The sequence below is a fragment of the Oncorhynchus keta genome, chromosome 34 (assembly GCF_023373465.1).
Source record: "Oncorhynchus keta strain PuntledgeMale-10-30-2019 chromosome 34, Oket_V2, whole genome shotgun sequence".
In the NCBI taxonomy this organism is placed as follows: domain Eukaryota; kingdom Metazoa; phylum Chordata; class Actinopteri; order Salmoniformes; family Salmonidae; genus Oncorhynchus; species Oncorhynchus keta.
The window spans coordinates 23,306,812-23,326,070 of record NC_068454.1 but is presented as its reverse complement, the minus strand read 5'-3'; the positions used below and the strand labels follow the sequence as shown (position 1 = coordinate 23,326,070).

Genomic DNA, 19,259 nt, shown 5'->3' with positions numbered 1-19,259 from the left:
GTCTGGGAAGTGACCAAGAACCCGATGGTCCCTCTGGCAGAGCTCTAGATTTCCTGGGAGAAATGGGAGAAACTTCCAGAAGGACAACCATCTCTGCAGCGCTCCACCAATCATGTCTTTATGGTAGAGTGGCCAGACACAAGCCACTCCTCAATAAAAGGAAGACGACAGCCCGCTTTCATTTTGCCAAAAGGCACCCAAAGACTCTCAGACCATGAGAAACAGTATTCTCTGGTCTGATGAATCCAGGATGAAACTATTTTGCCTGAATGCCAAGCGTCATGTCTGGAGGAAACCTGACACCATCCCTATTGTAAAGTAAGGTGGTGGAAGCATCATGCTGTGGGGATGTTTTTCAGGGACTGGGAGATTAGTCAGGATCGAGGCAAAGATAAACGGAGCAAAGTACAGAGAGATGCATGATGAAAACCTGCTCCAGAGTGCACCTCAGACTGGGATGAAGGTTCAACTTCCAACAGGTCCACGACCCTAAGCACACAGCCAAAAGAATGCAGGAGTGGCTTCGGGACAAGTCTCTGAATATCCTTGAGTGGCCCAGCTAGAGCCCGGACTTGAACCCGATCAAACATCACTGGAGAAACCTGAAAATAACGGTGCAGCAATGCTCCCCATCCAACCTGCCAGAGCTTGAGAGGATCTGCACAGAATAATTTTGCTTGGGTTTTTTAGGCCTGTGGGTGTGTTTTGAGAAGACTTTCTCTTTCCAGAGATTTTGCTTTGGTGAGAGACTGGTTTAGCATTCTTGGTTTGTATCCCCGTTGCTGAGACCAAGAATACATTTTCACAGCTTTTTCATTAAAATCCTCCTTCCTGTCAAAAATACGGCGTAGTGGAGTGAAAACTGTCCACCATGAGGATATTGTGGCCCGCAAGTTTACAGGAAATGGTGATGCGGAGTGAGCCATTCTGAGTTAAGATTTTCAAATCCAGAAAACTCGCCTTCAAATTCTCATTGAGGGAATTGACAGATTTTGAATTCTATCAGTTAGCTTTATAATTCACCTGTATATGCTAAAGGGTCTGTGTACATTCCATCGAGGGCATAGTGGAACAGTAGGCAGGCAGTTATTCAGTCAGCTGACTCTGTGTGAACATTTCCTGCTGATTATTCCTGGCAACACTTGCCTCCTTTGTGAGAGAGCAAAGCAAAAGGTGACTGTCTCTCTGAGAAACAATTACTTTTCCTGCCTGAACAATACGATGCTGCCACTTCTGGCTGGATGATGTCCATCTGGACCTGGGCTGGTAGCTTTCACACCAGCCTTGGCACATCCACCCAGCTTCTCAGCCCATCAGACACTGCATATTTGTTCTATTCCAGCAGCAGCCCTTGCTTGATGAATTGAATGAGTTCTTCTATCTAGAGCTGAGCTGGAGAGTAGAGACATGTCCAGTAGGAGAGGGCAGGGAAACTGTCTGGAGAGAGAACTGAGCAGGTCTGAGGGGGTTTGGCACTTTTTGATCTTGGTAGTTAATATAATTGTGTTGACTGCAGAACTTTTGGTGAATGGGGCTAGGTAAGACCTCTTCCTAGAATACTGTAGGCTACTGTACACAACAGGCACGGTGATGAATCCGGTCCAAAATGAAAACATGAAACTTTGGGCTTGAAATGGTATCACTTTACCAGGGATTTTTTACCTAAAGAAAAGCTTGACTGTCAGGGAGAATAGAAAAATCACAAAACAAGACATTTAGCAGTGTTCATTTTGTTTGAGCAAAATAACGCAGCATTATCCAAGGAAAAATGCATAGAATTGCAGGAAACTAACTTTAAAACTGCCACATTTCCTCAGCTACATGGCAAAATGTATAGAATTGTAGGAAATTTGCTTTAAAACTGCTAAATAAAATCTCAGCTCCATGGAGAAAGGTGTATAATTGCAGGAAATTAGCTTAAGATTTTTCTATAGTGCCAAGATGGCTGCCTCTAAAATGTAACCTCTCTGATGGCCCAAACGTGCTCACTGCCTCGGATTCAGGCTGCTACATTTCTTACAAGCTGCATCTGATCCTATGAGAGATGGAGGCAGCGAAGACAGACAAACCGACGACGAACATGACAGCGGGGAATTTTGCTCAAAGCAATTAGATGCACTCAGGAGACAGCCTTGATTTGTGTACTGTATATCAGCATCACTCATCCACTCCACAACAGGTGGGCTCTTTCTGCTGTGTGTAATGCAGTATGATTATCTACAGAGTCAAAGGGGTCTTGGCTGACTGCGTGTCTACAGTAATAGCGGAATACAGAGTGTTATTAAAAATGATCTGTCTCTCTCTCTACAGGGAGAATCTCTATGCTCTGCTCACCAGACCTGGCTGCTCTGTTTACCGTAGCTTCTGAAACTACTGGAACATTAGATGGAAGTAGTTTCACCCCTGACCAATTGCAATTAAAAACTTACTGAGAAAACCACAACCTGTAGGAGTGGGAGAGAGACGAAGAGAGCGGGAGAGAGGAGAGGGGGAGAGAAAGATAAAAAAGAGAGCTGGTTGGGGGGGGGTGAGAGAAAGAGCGCAAGAGGGAGGAATGGCTTTCTAACAGTACTTGCAGCTGAGCCTATTCACTGCCAGCTTCTGTAGCCTGTTGCTAAGCAACCTCTTAATCAATACCTGCTGCATGCCAGAGCTGTGCAGAAAGCAGAAAAAAATAAAACACTTAGACATAAAATTACATGAACCAACTACTACTGACATTCCGCGCATGGCTTCTGTAGGAATGACATCATTAATGGACGCAATTAGCGCTGTCTGCATTGATATACACTGAGTGTACAAAACATTAGGAACAACTTCCTAATATTGAATTGCATCCTATTTTTCCATTAGAACAGCCTCAGGCATCAAAAGCATTCCACAGGGATGCTGGACCATGCTGACTCCAATGCTTCCCATAGTTGTGTCAAGTTGGCTGGATGTCTTTTAGGTGGTGGACCATTCTTGATACAAACGGGAAACTGTTGAGTGTGAAAAACCCAGCAGCGTTGCAGTTCTTGACACACTCAAACCGGTGCGCCTTGCACCTACTACCTACCATACACCGTTCAAAGGGAGGACTTAAATCTTTTGTCTTACCCATTCACCCTCTGAAAAGCACACACGCAATCCATGTCTCAGAAATCCTTCTTCAACCTGTCCGTCCATTCATCTACAGTGATTTGAAGTGGATTTAACATTTGACATCAATAAGGGATCATAGCTTTCACGTAGATTCACCTGGTCAGTCTGTCATATAAAGAGCAGGTACAGTACATCCACCTATGGTATACCAAATCAAATTGTATTTGTCACATGCACCAAATACAACAGGTGTAGGTAGACCTTACAGTGAAATGCTTACTTAGGAGCCCCTAACTAACAACGCAGTTTAAAAAAAATACGAATAAGAAATAAAAGTAACAAGTAATTAAAGAGCAGCAGTAAAATAACAATAACGAGACTATATACAGGGGGGTACCGGTATAGAGTCAATGTGCGGGGTTACCAGTTAGTCAAAGTAATGGAGGTCATTTGTACATGTAGGTAGAGATAAGTGACTATGCATAGACGATCAAATCAAATCAAATTTATTTATATAGCCCTTCGTACATCAGCTGATATCTCACAGAAACCCAGCCTAAAACCCCAAACAGCAAGCAATGCAGGTGTAGAAGCACGGTGGCTAGGAAAAACTCCCTAGAAAGGCCAAAACCTAGGAAGAAACCTAGAGAGGAACCAGGCTATGTGGGGTGGCCAGTCCTCTTCTGGCTGTGCCGGGTGGAGATTATAACAGAACATGGCCAAGATGTTCAAATGTTCATAAATGACCAGCATGGTCAAATAATAATAAGGCAGAACAGTTGAAACTGGAGCAGCAGCATGGCCAGGTGGACTGGGGACAGCAAGGAGTCATCATGTCAGGTCGTCCTGGGGCACGGTCCTTGGGCTCAGGTCCTCCGAGAGAGAGAGAGAGAAAGAGAGAGCTTAGCTTATTGATGAGCTTTGAGGGCACTATGGTGTCGAACGCTGAGCTGTAGTCAATGAATAGCATTCTCACATAGGTGTTCATTTTGTCCAGGTGGGAAAGGGCGGTCCTGAGTGCAATAGAGATTGCATCATCTGTGGATCTGTTAGGACGGTATGCAAATTGGAGTGGGTCTAGGGTTTCTGGGATAATGGTGTTGATGTGAGCCATGACCAGCCTTTCAAAGCACTTCATGGCTACAAATGTGAGTGCTACGGGTTGATAGTCATTTCGGCAGGTTACCTTAATGTTCTTGGGCACAAAGACTATGGTGGTCTGCTTAAAACATGTTGGTATTAGACTTGGGCAGGGAGAGGTTGAAAATGTCAGTGAAGACACTTGCCAGTTGGTCAGTGCATGTTCACAGTATACGTCCTGTAATCCGTCTGGCCCTGCGGCCTTGTGAATGTTGACCTGTTTAAAGGTCTTACTCACATCGGCTGCGGCGAGCGTGATCACACAGTCTTCCTGGAACAACTGGTGCTCTCATGCATGTTTGTGTTATTTGCCTCGAAGTGAGCAAAGAAGTAGTTTGGCTTGTTTGACAGGCTCGTGTCACTGGGCAGCTCTCAGCTGTGCTTCCCTTTTGTAGTCTGTAATGGTTTGCAAGCCCTGCCACATCCGACGAGCGTCGGAGCCGGTGTAGTACGATTAGATCTTAGTCCTGTATTGATGCTTTGCCTGTTTGATGGTTTGTCGGGGGGGGGGGGCATAGCAGGATTTCTTAAGCTTCCGGGTGAGAGTCCCACTCCTTGAAAGCGGCAGCTCTAGGCTTTAGCTCAGTGCCGCTGCTGCTGCCTGTAATCCATGGCTTCTGGTTGGGTCGTACGGTCACTGTGGGGACAACGTCATCGATGCACTTATTGGTGAAGCCAATGACTGATGGGGTGTGCTCCTCAATGCCATCGGAGGAATCCCAGAACATGTTCCAGTCTGTGCTAGCAAAACAGTCCAGTAGCTTAGCATCTGCTTCATCTGACCACTTTTTTATTGATCTAGTCACTGGTGCCCGCTGCTTTATTTTTTGCGTGTAACCAGGAACCAGGAGGATAGAATTATGGTCAGATTTGCCAAATGGAGGGCGAGGAGAGCTTTGTATACTCTGTGTGTGGAGTTATAGGTGGTCCAGAGTTTTTCTTCCTCTTTTTCCACATTCTGTTACATTACAGCCTGATTCTAAAGTTGATTAAATTGTAAAAAAAAACATCCTTATCAATCTACACTCACTACCCCATAATGACAAACTGAAAACAGATTTTAGAAAATGTATTACAAATAAAAAATAACTTATTTATATAAGTATTCAGACCCTTTGCTATGAGACTTGAAATTGAGCTCAGGTGCATCCTATTTTCATTGATCATTCTTGATGTTTCTACAACTTGATTGGAGTTCACTTGTGGTTATTTCAATTTATTGGACAGGATTTGGAAAGGCACACACCTGTCAATATAAGGTCCCACATTTGACTACATGTCAGAGCAAAAACTCAGCCATGAGGTTGAAGGAGGTGTCCGTAGAGCTCCGAGACATGATTGTGTCGAGGCACAGATTTGGGGAAAGCTACCAAAAAATGTCTGCAGCATGGAAGGTCCCCTAGAACGAAATGGCCTCCATCATTCTTAAATGGAAGAAGTTTGGAACCACCAAGACTCTTCCTAGAGCTAGCCGCCCGGCCAAACTGTGCAATTGGGGGAGAAGGGCCTAGGTCAGGGAGGTGACCAAGAACCCAATGGTCACTCTGACAGAGCTTCAGAGTTCCTCTGTGGAGGTGGGAGAACCTTCCATAAGGACAAGCATCTCTGCAGCACATGACCGCCTGCTTTGAGTTTGTCAATAGGCACCTAAAGGACACAGACCATGAAAAACAAGATTCTCCGGTCTGATGAAACCAAGATTAAACTCTTTGGCCTGAATGCCAAGTGTCACGTCTGGAGGAAACCTGGCACCATCCCTACGGTGAAGCATGGTGGTGGCATCATCATGCTGTGGGGATGTTTTTCAGCGGCAGGGACTGGGAGATAAGTCAGGATCGAGAGAAAAGATGAACGGAGCACAGTACAGAGAGGTCCTTGATGAAAACCTACTCCAGCTCAGGACCTCAGACTGGGGCGAAGCTTCACTTTCCAACAGGACAACGACCCTAAGCACACAGCCAAGACAATGCAGGAGTGGCTTCGGGACAAGTCTCTGAATATCCTTGAGTGGCCCTGACTTGAACCCGATCTAACATCTCTGGAGGGACCTGAAAATAGCTGTGCAACGACGCTCCCAATTCAACCTGACAGAGCTTGAGAGGATCTACAGAGAAGACTGGGAGAAACTCCACAAATACAGGTGTGCCAAGCTTGTAGTGTTATACCCAAGCAGAGTCTAAGATGTTATCGCTGCCAAAGGTGCAACAAAGTACTGAGTAACGGGTCTGAATACATTTTGTAACATTTCTAAAAACCTGATTTTGCGTTATTATGAGGTACTGCGTGTAGATTGAGGGGGGAAAAAACTGGTAAATCAATCAACATTTTACAAAAATGTGCCTGAGTACTTTCCGAATGCACCGTACATAGCGTATATTCCTACACTGTAAGGGAATTTGTCCAATTAGCTTACTTCTTCAAATTGGGGGACTAGATACATAGTGCTTTATTTCTAAATGGTAAAACAGATATGTATAAACATACCCTCAAATAAAAACAGAAATTCTGTACTGTCACCTGTTATGAACAGTTACTTCTAAAATATAAAATGCTTTCTGGAGACACATTTTAAAATGTAGCTTTACTGTCCAAATACATGTGGAAGGGAGTGTATGTACTACATAGATGATGTACAAGTGTGTGTGTATATATTGGGCCTGTGTAGAACATAAAAATATTGTTTAGAATGTACAGATTCTTTCGAATATCGAGGTTTCTAGGTTATTTAGTGCTTACTGAAGGCTGGTGATTTATTTGAGAGAGACCGCAGCATGTGGCTCAGCTCCTTAACAAAGTGATTGATTCGGCTGTGTGTGTTTGTCTCTTTCTCTGCCTTTCTTTCTCTTTTCATCTGCCTTTCTCTGCCATTCATATGGCTCCTCTCTCCCCTTGCCTTTTTCTCTCTCTCTTTCTCTATGCCTCCCTCTCTCGGGCTCTTCCCCCTCTCTGCCTCTTCTTCCTCTACCCTCTTTCTGCCTCTCTCCTCTTCCCCCTCTCCCTTCTCTCTGCCCCCTCTTTCTCCCTGCCTCTTCCTCCTCTCATCCTTTTCTCTGCCTCTTCTCCCTCTACCCTCTCTCTTTCTCTTCCCCCTCTAGCCCTCTTTCCCCTCTAGCCCTCTTTCCCCTCTAGCCCTCTTTCCCCTCTAGCCCTCTTTCCCCTCTAGCCCTCTTTCCCCTCTAGCCCTCTTTCCCCTCTAGCACTCTTTCCCCTCTAGCACTCTTTCCCCTCTAGCCCTCTTTCCCCTCTAGCACTCTTTCCCCTCTTTCCCTCTTTCCCCTCTTTCCCCTCTTTTCCCCTCTTTCCCCTCTTTCCCCTCTTTCCCCTCTAGCCCTCTTTCCCCTCTAGCACTCTTTCCCCTCTAGCCCTCTTTCCCCTCTAGCCCTCTTTCCCCTCTTTCCCCTCTAGCCCTCTTTCCCCTCTAGCCCTCTTTCCCCTCTAGCCCTCTTTCCCCTCTTTCCCCTCTAGCCCTCTTTCCCCTCTAGCCCTCTTTCCCCTCTAGCCCTCTTTCCCCTCTAGCCCTCTTTCCCTCTTTCCCCTCTAGCCCTCTTTCCCCTCTAGCCCTCTTTCCCCTCTAGCCCTCTTTCCCCTCTAGCCCTCTTTCCCCTTTTCCCCTCTAGCCCTCTTTCCCCTCTAGCCCTCTTTCCCCTCTAGCCCTCTTTTCCCCTCTAGCCCTCTTTTCCCTCTAGCCCTCTTTCCCCCTCTAGCACTCTTTCCCCTCTAGCACTCTTTCCCCTCTAGCACTCTTTCCCCTCTTTCCCCTCTTTCCCCTCTTTCCCCTCTTTCCCCTCTTTCCCCTCTAGCACTCTTTCCCCTCTAGCACTCTTTCCCCTCTTTCCCTCTTTCCCCTCTAGCCCTCTTTTCCCCTCTAGCCCTCTTTCCCCTCTTTCCCTCTTTCCCCTCTAGCCCTCTTTCCCCTCTAGCACTCTTTCCCCTCTAGCACTCTTTCCCCTCTAGCACTCTTTCCCCTCTAGCACTCTTTCCCCTCTAGCACTCTTTCCCCTCTTTCCCCTCTAGCCCTCTTTCCCCTCTAGCCCTCTTTCCCCTCTAGCACTCTTTCCCCTCTAGCCCTCTTTCCCCTCTAGCCCTCTTTCCCCTCTAGTCCTCTTTCCCCTCTAGCCTTGGCCTCTTGTCAGTCTAGGTTGGCTGTAGTTGATCCGTCCATTAGAATCATTCCAGGGGTAAAAGGATGGTTAGGAATGTTAGTTGTTTCCCTTAGTTACGCATAGACATGGAGACACCTAATGCCATAAGGAACAAGCTCGGTGTGTGTGTGTGTGTGTGTGTGTGTGTGTGTGTGTGTATATTAGAGGGAAGAAAGTCAGTGTGGAGACAAACAGTGAATATTAATCTGAATATTAATCTGTTAATTGGTTGCCTCTGTTTTTTAATAAGCTGTGTGCTCTCTGTATTTCTGTATTTTCCTCTCTCTGTTGTTCTCTTGTTCTGTATTAATCCCCACCCCTCTCTCCCTGATCCCACTGCTTCTTCCTCTACCCCACTTCCTCCATCTCTTTCTCACTCTCCTTGCCACCTGTGGCTGAGATGTTCACCAATCTGAGCTAACAGCTAATAGGCACAGTGGTACCTCATCAAATATGGATGGGCCTGCAATTAAAAAGCTCTTAGGTTTGATGTCCCCCTCAGCACACTGCTGGCTTTGGGAGCCTCGTGTTTTCTCCAATGAAAGAAGAGAGAGAGAAGAGAGTGTGTGTGCGTGCATGGAGCTTGAGTCTGCTGTGGTGGATCAGAAGGGATGTGTTCAGTAGTATGAAACATAGAGACAGTGTTCACTGTGTGTGTCATGAGTAGGGGGCTGTAGGTCTGAAGAAGGAGTGTGCTACAACAGATGGTTTCCAGGGGGTTTGAGACGCAGGCTAAGTCTAGGTAGGTTTATTATGTGGTCAACACTACTACAGTTACTGTACATAAAGCAGAGACTGAGTTTGGTTATTTTAGTTCCTAATATTCTGTTCTCGCAGAAGGGTTCTGTCAGAGATGAATTACAAGGAGGTAAAACAATTAGCACTGGGAGGCAGGGGACTCTGTCCAAACGAAAGGAAACATGTCTGCTTAGTCAGAGGTGCACCGTATCATACTCTACCACCAGTACTCGGTACAAACATTTCATACTGACCCCCTGCTCAACAACAACCCCTTTAGCAGAGTTTTGGGAAATAACTACACAATTAGTGATTCAATATGTTTAGTCTTGTTGTGGAATGTAGTATTGGCCTAAATGCATAGTGAAATAATTGATAGTACTACACATTTAAAAGGTTGAGATATGGATGTAAAAAGAGGTACACCTTGAGGGAAGAGAGCAGTGTTTATTGAACTGCCTTCCGGACCCACTTCTTAAAATATCACCAGTCTCCATGGTCTGGGGAGCATAAATCCTAGAGGCCCTGGGATGAAGACACCTGCACAACTGTCAATCACTAACCTCACTCACCAGTGATCACTTCCTATATGAAATGTTGGCTTAAAACATTGGGCTTCCGAGTGGCGCAGCGGTCTAAAGCACTGCATCTCAGGCGTCATTACAGTCCCTGGTTCGAGTCCAGGCTGTATCATGTCCGGCTGTGATTGGGAGTCCCATAGGGCGGTGCACAATTGGCCCAGCGTCATCCAGCGTCATCCAGGTTTGGCCGGCATTGTAAATAAGAATTTGTTCTTAACTGACTTGCCCAGTTAATAAAGGTTAAATAAAAAATAATGTAAAAAAATGATAAATGTAGTGAAATGGGAAAAGAGATTTAATATAGGAATTCAGATTTGATTATGATTCTTTCAGGTAGGTTATTACATTACAGATGTAGGATCTTAATTTGAGCCAGTTTGCTACAGCAGGAAAATAATCCTTCAGAAACAGTAAATGTGAATTATTATATGGATTATAAATCATTTACATTTTTGTACGAGTTGATACATTTTTGTTAAGGATAAATCAAGCCTGAAATTTCAAAGTGGAAATTATAAACTTCAGAAGCTTTTTTAAAGCCTCAAATACACTGCATGTTTTACTTTTCCTGAATGAAGGTTCTGCAACGGTGATTAAGATCCTAAATCTGTACGTCAAAACACTGCATGTTTGGTTTGAGGTGACTGCTCTGGGATGTTGGGCACGGATGCATGTTCCAGTACACTAAGCTGACTTTCTAAGTTGCTAACTCTGTTACAGTTCTACGTCTGATACATTAGTTCCCAGTCTATTCTATTAAAGCGCTATGGTCAGCTCTGTCTGCCTTAATCAACTGTCATAATGTTGATGCAATTAAATATGATATACAAGTCCCCTTGTACTGTATATAAAAGAGTAGACACAAATGCCAGCATGACTTGTGGAAAATATTAGATAATATAATCATGCCGATATTCATGACTTTTATTTTGTGTGAAACAAAACATTCACATTTCCAAAAGAACATACATTGTCACATACTCACTCACAGCACTTACTCACTCACAGCACTTACAATCACAATGTTGGTGTCTGATTTGAAAATCTTCACTGCACATGCATCATGCTAGATTTGAACCTTTGGGTCTAGTCAGGCAAGTTGCTGCAATTAAACAATAGTTTTTTGTCCAATGATCAGCAACAGTCAGTCAGAGGTATAGTGTTCAACTGTACCTCTCACCTCAGGTCACACAACTCCACTCAAAACACAGCAACCGAAAACACACACTGTAATACCTCACGGTGCACTAAGGCTGGTTTGAAGGGGAAGCAGCCTGGATGGAAAAAGCAGCGTATGTATGCGTAATTCAGTAGGGGACTGGTCCTCTGAGAGGTTGTGTTCTGTCCTGCAGCAGTGAGGGTGGATGCTCTCTCTCTCTTGACTCTTCGGTTGGACTCCAGACAAAGTGCAGAGAAATGACTGTCCTGCGTCAGTTTCAATCTAGGGGCTTGAGGCCAATCTGGAATCGGACACCTTTCTCCTTCCCTCATCCCTTCGTCTCCCTCTTGTTTCCCTCACTACCTACTGTACCTGCCCCCCTCTCTCCCAGTCGTCCCCTCTCTATCCACCTCCCTGTTCATTCCCTTCCTGATCCTGCTCCCCCAGCTTTCCCTCTTCCCTGCCTCTCCCCACCCTCTCTTACTTGACAAAGTGCAGAGCCTCTGCGGCCACCACAGATCCCTTGCTGCTGTCCAGAGAGCTGATTAGAGAGAAGCCAGCCTTCAGGGCCAGCATCACTGTCTCTAGCTTCAGACACTCCAGTGTACACAGGAAGGTACTGTCCTGTTTCAGCACCAGCCTGGAGCCAGGGTCCGACTTGATGAAGTGGCGGAACTGGATCACGTTGGACGACACCTCAAACTCCTCCGGGAAGCCGTCCAGCCGGCTCTTTGAGATCTGAACCAGGCGCCCTTTGATCTTGTCGATGAAGGAGGGGTCGCTGCAGTACACCTTGAAGCCTTGCGACCTCTCGTCAGTCACCTCCAGGAAGGCGGGCTCCCGTTGCGCCGCCCGCATCCCCTCCCACTCTGAAATGGCCTCCACCAATCCGCTGAGGCGGTAGAACTCTGCTTCTCCTCTCAGAAGGCCCATCTCTCGGAAGTCGTCGGGCAGCTGCAGGTCTCCGGTCCGCAGGAAGTTGAGGATGTGTCTGAACACGGGGCCGTCGCGGTCGATGAAGGGGTTGCCCATGGAGTCAGTGTGCTGGATAGGCTTCCTGCCGCTGGCCAGCTCCTCCAACACTGACCCCTGGTGGCGGCTGAGGGTGGTGCGGTGTGCAGCATAGAGAAAGCCCCCCACGTTGAGAGTGATGGTGCCTGAGGAGGGCTTCTTGATGCTCTTGCTGGGCTGCAGCAGGTCTGGGTTGATCTGTCTCAGTTCACTGTCCATCCTTCTGAGGTTCCATTCCATGCCGCTCCCGCTCAACAACCGCACAGTCTTTTTGTCTGTGTGTGTGTCCTCAGGATAAGTGTGTAGCGTGCAGTAACAAAGTGTGTGTGTGTGTGTGTGTTAGCGTATGGGAACGTCACAGAGAGGTACTGGCATAGAGAGGAGTGCAGAGCGCACTGGTAACAGAATGAGTCTGCCTCTATTTGTCTCTCTCTCCTCCCTCTTACATCCCTCCCTCACTCTCTCGCTCTCTCTCTCTCTCTGTGTTGGAGGAAGAGAGGGGGCCAGTGCCATCCTCCATCATAGGGTGGGAGGAGAGAGTGTGTGTGTGTGCTTTAGAGAGAGAGAAAACAACAGAGTAGAAAGAGTGACAGGTGCACTCCTTGCCCCTCTCTCATCCTCTCTAAATCTCCCTGTCTTCTCTTTCCCCTCTCTCTCCTTCCTCTCATCCCCCTCTCTTTTTCTATTTCTCTCCATCTTCCCTTATCCCACCTCTCATCCAGCCCCCCTCTCTCTTTCTTCCAACTCTCTACTCCTCTCTCTCCCTGTCTTCATAATTAGCCCTCTCCTCTCGCTGATGAAAAGGTTCCTCAGCTGTGCTTCTGCACGTGAGAGCAAAGGAGGCCCTGAACACACACGCTTTATATACGCTTGCAGATACACACCAACCTCCTACCAACACACACACACACACACATGACATTGTCCTGGATGGGAACTTGGATTACAAACCTCTCTCCCCAACCCCTAGACTGAGAGAGGGGAGGTGGCAGTATCTCTGTTATAGAGACTTACTGCAGTCAGATATATGTTAGACTATGTTTACAGCTTTGTTCAGGGTGGCATTACTGGCAGCATGGTGGGCACATTCGCTGGCAGTGTGATGCAGAGATTGGGATGGGCAGATGGCCTGATTTCTCTCTCCAAGATTGCGTACAGTTGGTTAAGATCTCCCTGTGTGTTTTTGTGGGAACAGCCCAATTACTGGTGAATGCAGGCAGGGTCTTTGATTTGTCCACATCTTCCTTGTATCCAGTTGACTGGAAGGTAATTGGGTCTGAACAGAGTGTCATGTCTCTGTTACTATGCCAACAGTCTCTGTTACTGCTCTATAAGGAAGACCGATGCATGTTTGTTATTATGGTCATAGACTTGTTAGCCTCCAGAGCATGGAGCAAGGGGCTTAATCAGTAATGTACACTATATATATCAAAAGTATGTGGATTTGCCTATTTCAGCCACAATAATTGGCAGGGTTGCACATTTTGGGGAATATTCAGAGGTGGAAATATTCAGAGGTGGGAATTAACGAGAATATATAGGAATTAACAGAAATAATGCAAAATAATATTAATACCATTTAAATAATGTTTTTTGCATTGGATATATTTTCCATATCATATGGAGACAAACATAAACCTTTTACCTTATCATAAGTAGACATAATTGCCAATTATTAAATCCTTCCAATATAAATACATTTAGAGAAACAATTTAGTTACGAATTGAACTTTAATTAAATGAGTTGACTCTTCACATGGGATGATTTCACTGAACAACAAAAGAAAGGGAATATTGAATGATCCCCAATGATCCATTGCATGTCCCAAAAACTTTTTCAACATAACCGAAAGGTTGCAAGTTCGAATCCCCAAACTGACAAGGTACAAATCTGTCGTTCTGCCCCTGAACAGGCAGTTAACCCACTGTTCCTAGGCCGTCATTGAAAATAAGAATTTGTTCTTAACTGACTTGCCTAGTAAAATAAAAAAAATAAAACATCTGTAAAATGATAGTCTAGAAACTAAAGCTTTGGTTGTTTTCCTCTCAGGCTTTCATGTCTTCTGCCTGGACCTCAATGTCCACCTCTTGAACATCAGACTCTGAGGCCTCATCTTCAGTCACTTAACAACCTTGTTGAGGATGGCTCGTTGTCAGACTAAAAAGCCTAGAATTTGCCCGGATGGCCACCATTTTTTCAACCCTTCTATTGGTCAGCCTGTTGCATGCTTTGGTGTGTGTGTTCCCAAACAAGGACCAGTTACGCTCTGAGGCGGCTGATGTTGGTGGGATTTGGAGGATGATAGGGGAAAGAGCCTCAGATCCACAAAGTCCCTTCCACCAGGTGGCTGATAAGATATGTTGGGAAGACTGCCATATTGCATTTCCATCACAAAGCCCTTGCTTGGAAGTGTACATCGCCAGACTGCTAAGAACCTTGTCCTCATCCAGGCCAAGGTGGCGAGACATGGTAGTGATGACACCATAGGCCTTGTTGATCTCTGCACCAGACAGGATGCTCTTGCCAGCATACTTGGGGTTCAACATGTACGCTGGAGTGTGTATGGGCTTCAGGCAGAAGTCTTCACGCTTTTTGATGTACAGTGGGGCAAAAAAGTATTTAGTCAGCCACCAATTGTGCAAGTTCTCCCACTTAAAAAAGATGAGAGAGGCCTGTAATTTTCATCATAGGTACACTTCAGCTATGACAGACAAAATGAGAAAAAAAATCCAGAAAATCACATTGTAGGATTTTTTAATGAATTTATTTGCAAATTATGAGAGGGAACTCTCGGAGCGACAACACACAAGCCTAAGATCACCATGCGCAATGCCAAGCATCGGCTGGAGTGGTGTAAAGCTAGCCACCATTCGACTCTGGCGCAGTGGATAGAGTTCTCTGGAGCGATGAATCACGCTTCACCATCTGGCAGTCCTGCGAACTAAATGGGTTTGGCGGAAGCCAGGAGAACACTACCTGCCCCAATGCATAGTGCCAACTTAAAAGTTTGGTGGAGGAGAAATATAGGTCTGGGGTTGTTTTTCATGGTTAGGGCCAGGCCCCTTAGCTCCAGTGAAGGGAAATCTTAACGCTACAGCATGCAATGACATTCTAGATGTTTCTGTGCTTCCAACTTTGTGGCAACAGTTTGGGGAAGGCCCTTCCTGTTTCAGCATGACAATGCCCTGTGCACAAAGCAAGGTCTATACAGAAATGGTTTGTCAAGATCTGTGTGGAAGAGCTTGACTGGCCTGCACAGAGCTCTGACCTCAACCCAATCGAACACCTTTTGGGATGAATTTGAATGCCGACTGTGAACCAGGCCTAATCGCCCAACGTCAGTGCCTGACCTCACTAATGCTCTTGTGGCTGAATGGAAGCAAGTCCCCGCAGCAATGTTCCAACATCTAGTGGAAAGCCTTCCCAGAAGAATGGATGCTGTTATAGCAGCAAAGGGGGACCAACGCCATATTAATTCCCATGATTTTGGATGTTCAACGAGCAGGTGTCCACATACTGTATTACACACTACATGACCAAAAGTAAGTACAATGTTTCTTTCTACATGGGCTGACTGACTGTGGCAAACTGCCTGGACAATGTATACTCATGTCACTCATGGTATCTAAGAGTGTAGGGGGGGTTATTGACAGTTTGGTCCCTGAGGAAAGGGAGAGAGAGAAACAGAGGGAGTGCGTGTGTCCTGCAGGTGATGGGCTGTCAGTCAGACAGTGATGTTACTGGACCCCCTCTTCTCTCTTCCTTCATCTATCACAAACACACACTCTACCTTGGGGGCAGAAGTCTAATTGAAGTAAATAGTGACATCAATGTCAGGTTGTGTGTGTGTGTGTATCTAACAAGGGGATGTATTTTCTCTCAGTGTGAAGTCTGTTTTTGGGGGCTGTCTATAGTTATACATAAAGCTCTGGTGTGTGAATGCTGGTGTTCAAATTGAAATTAAACCAAGCAATCACCCCAGAATCCAGGTGTAGAGCATTCCCCACACACTCTCGACACAGAGACAACCTATCCAATAGAATACCACTCTCTGCTGTCTCCAGAAGTGGAGGCACAACTTCCATTCACTCAACCCCTTAAATAGATGTACCTGTGGACAATCAGTGTGGCAGTCTGACAAACCTTTCCATTCAGTTAATTGTGTGTGTGTATAAATCGATAACGGTGACATTTTCGACTTAAACTCGTTGAATAAAGATTTAGCTCAGAGTATCAGAATCAACCAATAGGAAGCATGATGCAAAAAAAACATTTAAATTTTAATTGGGAGGTTCCGAGTTGTCTATGAGCGTATGATCCCAGAGTGATGGCTCACCACAGTGACGTCTGTGACACATCGGCGATCAACGAGGCGGCTCGACCGTATCGTGGTGCTTTTTAATCATGATGTGATTAATGGAATCATCCCCGCATTAGAATTGCAAACGAGGCAGTGGAACAGCGGAGAGGGGGGATGGTGGGTGGGTGGGTGGGTGGGTGACCTGCGCTCCTTCCCAGCCTTATCACACCATCATTACCTGAGATAATTGTTCAACATCATGTTGGAATCTATTTGATTTCTTTTTAATGAGAGCAGTAATGGGGATTTCCATCAGTAAAATCACTGTCTCTATTCATTAAAGATGTTGAGTTATTCATAATGCTGCTGGCCAAGTCAGAGCTGTAACGTTATATCACAAACTGCAGTGAAGCTGGCATAGCAACAGTAGCCTTGAGGAACATAGATGGTGTGTGTGTGGCAGAGGTGGTTATGGAACCTTGCCTGAGACCTGTAGACTTGCATAAGGCTCCCTAAGCTAATGACTGGCCTTTAGCTCAGCAGGCTAACACGGTTTAGGGCTGTACAGACAACCCAGGTTCAAACCCAATTAGTCACATGTGTTCTCTATGGCAAAACACTTTGAGAGTTGGTTATATTTGGGCAAATATCTCCACTAACGGTGTTGAAAATATCCTCCGGTGGGTTTTATACAGGTAATGAAGTAAATGAATAACCCCTCACAACAGATTGTTGATAAAGATGTATTCTCTCTCCCTTCTGAATGCCCTACCAGGAGAGATTAGTGGTTCTATAGTATTACGTATCCTCATCATATCTTCATCATATCTAAGTGTCCCCCCCCACATGGGAAGTCATTTATAGATCTGGTGGTCACAGGCTTTGAGCATGCAGTCAGCTTACATCTCCACTATTGAGACATGTTTGGCTGCTTTTCCAAGGCTGTGTTGTGTGGTATAGTAAAAGTGTGCTGTGGATTATCAATAGGACAAAAACCGCAATGGGGCCATCATTAATGAGCAGGTTCATAAGGCGTTTGTTTTTGACGTAAGGTTAGAGACTACCGTGGTGGTCTGAAAGATTCCTGTACGCAGGCTGATAGTAGTAGTCGATCTAGTCAACAGGTTTCCTCTCAGGTTCTCACTCTCCTTTCTTTCTTTCTGTCTCTCTCTCTCTTTTTTTTTTTTTACAGGCTTTGTCGCTGTTCTGTCCCCTCAAGGATGAGTACTGCAATTTACGAACACATTCCTCCTCCCATAGCCACTTTTCTATCTGAGGGTTTTTGGTAGTCTAGCGTCTATCTGAAATTCACCAGAGGCTTGAGAAATCTGAAGGCTCCTGGAATATTCAGATCCAGAGGGAAGTGTCTAGGGAATATCAGTGGGAGGGGGTGAGTGTGTGTGCTTTTTAGATGGAGGGTCCTTAGAGAAGATAAGAGGTTAGAGATGGTGGGAGAAGATGAGTGGGCGGTAGCTTGACCTTCTCACCCTTCTTTCTCCTCTTCTCTCTCCTCCCGTTCTCTCTCCTCCTGTTCCTCTCCCTCGTAGCACGACAGCCTTGAGCAACAAATGCTGTGGCCATTCCACCTCTCACTGTGCCCTCCTCCTCCTCTCATTCTGTTCTCTTCTCTTTCTGCTTCCTTCCCATCTCTGTCTCCTTCTCTGCATGTTCAGCTTTGTTCTCCTACATACCAGTGTCCCTTGGGACCTGCAAGTTTTTATCCTAATTCATTCCACACTAAACAGACACAAACCCTCAACACTCCCAGTCTTATACAACCCTACAGGAGAAGAGGCATGAGCAGACTGAGAGGGGTATAGAGTAGGGGATAGGTTGAAAAAGAGAACTGGAAGAGCGTAAGGGAGCCTTGAGTGGAGAAAATGAGGTAGAGGGGAGATCTACAGTATACTATTCTCTCCCATACAGCCCTGACCCAGATGATCTCTGCCAGGGGCCTGTGAGTGACTAGAGGGGGAGATGGAGGCAGGCTGCTCTGAAGTTGAGAAATGCGTTTGTGTGTTTAGGGAGATGCACCGACAAGTGTTTCAGCCCTTATCATGCAATAATTGCACATAATGCATCCATTTGTGAAAAAGATGAGGAATGGATATTAGTGAGTGGGTGAGATCTGTGACATTGGATTGACTGACGTGATTTCTCTGGAGCCACCTGGTAAAAGTGCACAGATTTGTAATTGCACCAACAAACGCTAACTGGACATTTTCTCAGTAGAACAAAACCTGATTAGCCAACAAACAGACACCAACTGGACTTCAGTGGTGGTTGGCTGTTCTTTGGCGTTTGTTGGACAGTCTGGACAGAGTGTACTATTTATCTCTGTATGACAGTGTCTCATACAATTGTGTGAACCTATCCTGGCCCCCTTGTTAGACACACACACACGCATATACACACACACACACTTTTGTTTTGCTATCCTTGTAGGGACCAAACAATTGATTCCCATCCAAAATCCAAATTTTCTTAACCAAACCATAACCTTAAGCCTAACCTTAACCCCATAAAACTATGCCTTCCTATTTGTCTGAATTTTCCTTGTTTTACTATCCTTGTGAGGACTTCTGGTGCCCACAAGGATAGTTACACACACACACACACACACACACACACACACACACACACACACACAATGACAAAGAAAACGCCAAATAGATGAATCGCTATATTTTGAAATGGCAAGCTGTTGATGTGCAGTCCAGTGGCAGTTGATGGAGATTTGGAGTGTTGGCTGTGGAGTACTCAACTTGGGTGGTTCCACCTATTTCACCTGTTTCTCTACTGATTCAGTCAAGTGATTCAGTTCAGTCAAATATATATATATATTTGGGCTGCATGTTTAGTACGGTGCTGAAGAATATGAAAAAATACTTATTGAAAGAAAGAATACACTGTGATTTAAAACAGCATTCTGCTATTGATGTGTGTGGGTCCTTAAAGGAAACGTATTGTCTTTGTTTCAGATAAGATCAGTCTGGAGGGCATGGTGGTACAGAGAGCGGAGTGCAGACCAGCCGTCAATGAAAACTATATGAAACTGAAGAAGTGAGTGAAACAAAATTCAATACAATTTCAATATACAGTA

General features: G+C 45.5%; 2 protein-coding genes across 3 annotated transcripts in view; one reads left to right on the top strand and one right to left on the bottom strand.

Annotated features, from left to right (window-relative positions):
* The window catches only part of LOC118366829 (general transcription factor IIF subunit 2-like), a 33,202-nt gene that overhangs the window by 4,278 nt on the left and 9,665 nt on the right, over positions 1-19,259 (top strand). For both annotated transcript variants that reach the window (XM_035749574.2, XM_035749575.2), the window contains exon 6: positions 19,138-19,219. In XM_035749574.2, the coding sequence (XP_035605467.1) occupies positions 19,138-19,219 (82 nt within the window). The remainder of the gene's footprint in view (positions 1-19,137; positions 19,220-19,259) is intronic.
* Positions 10,307-12,260, bottom strand: LOC118366831 (BTB/POZ domain-containing protein KCTD4-like). The gene has a single exon (XM_035749576.2). The coding sequence runs from the start codon at positions 12,093-12,095 to the stop codon at positions 11,325-11,327; it is 771 nt and encodes a 256-aa protein (XP_035605469.1). The 5' UTR covers positions 12,096-12,260; the 3' UTR covers positions 10,307-11,324.

What these genes read in the sequence shown, in the direction of transcription:
- LOC118366831 (XM_035749576.2), bottom strand. Translation starts at nt 12,095, where the DNA reads ATGGAATGGAACCTCAGAAGGATGGACAGTGAACTGAGACAGATCAAC.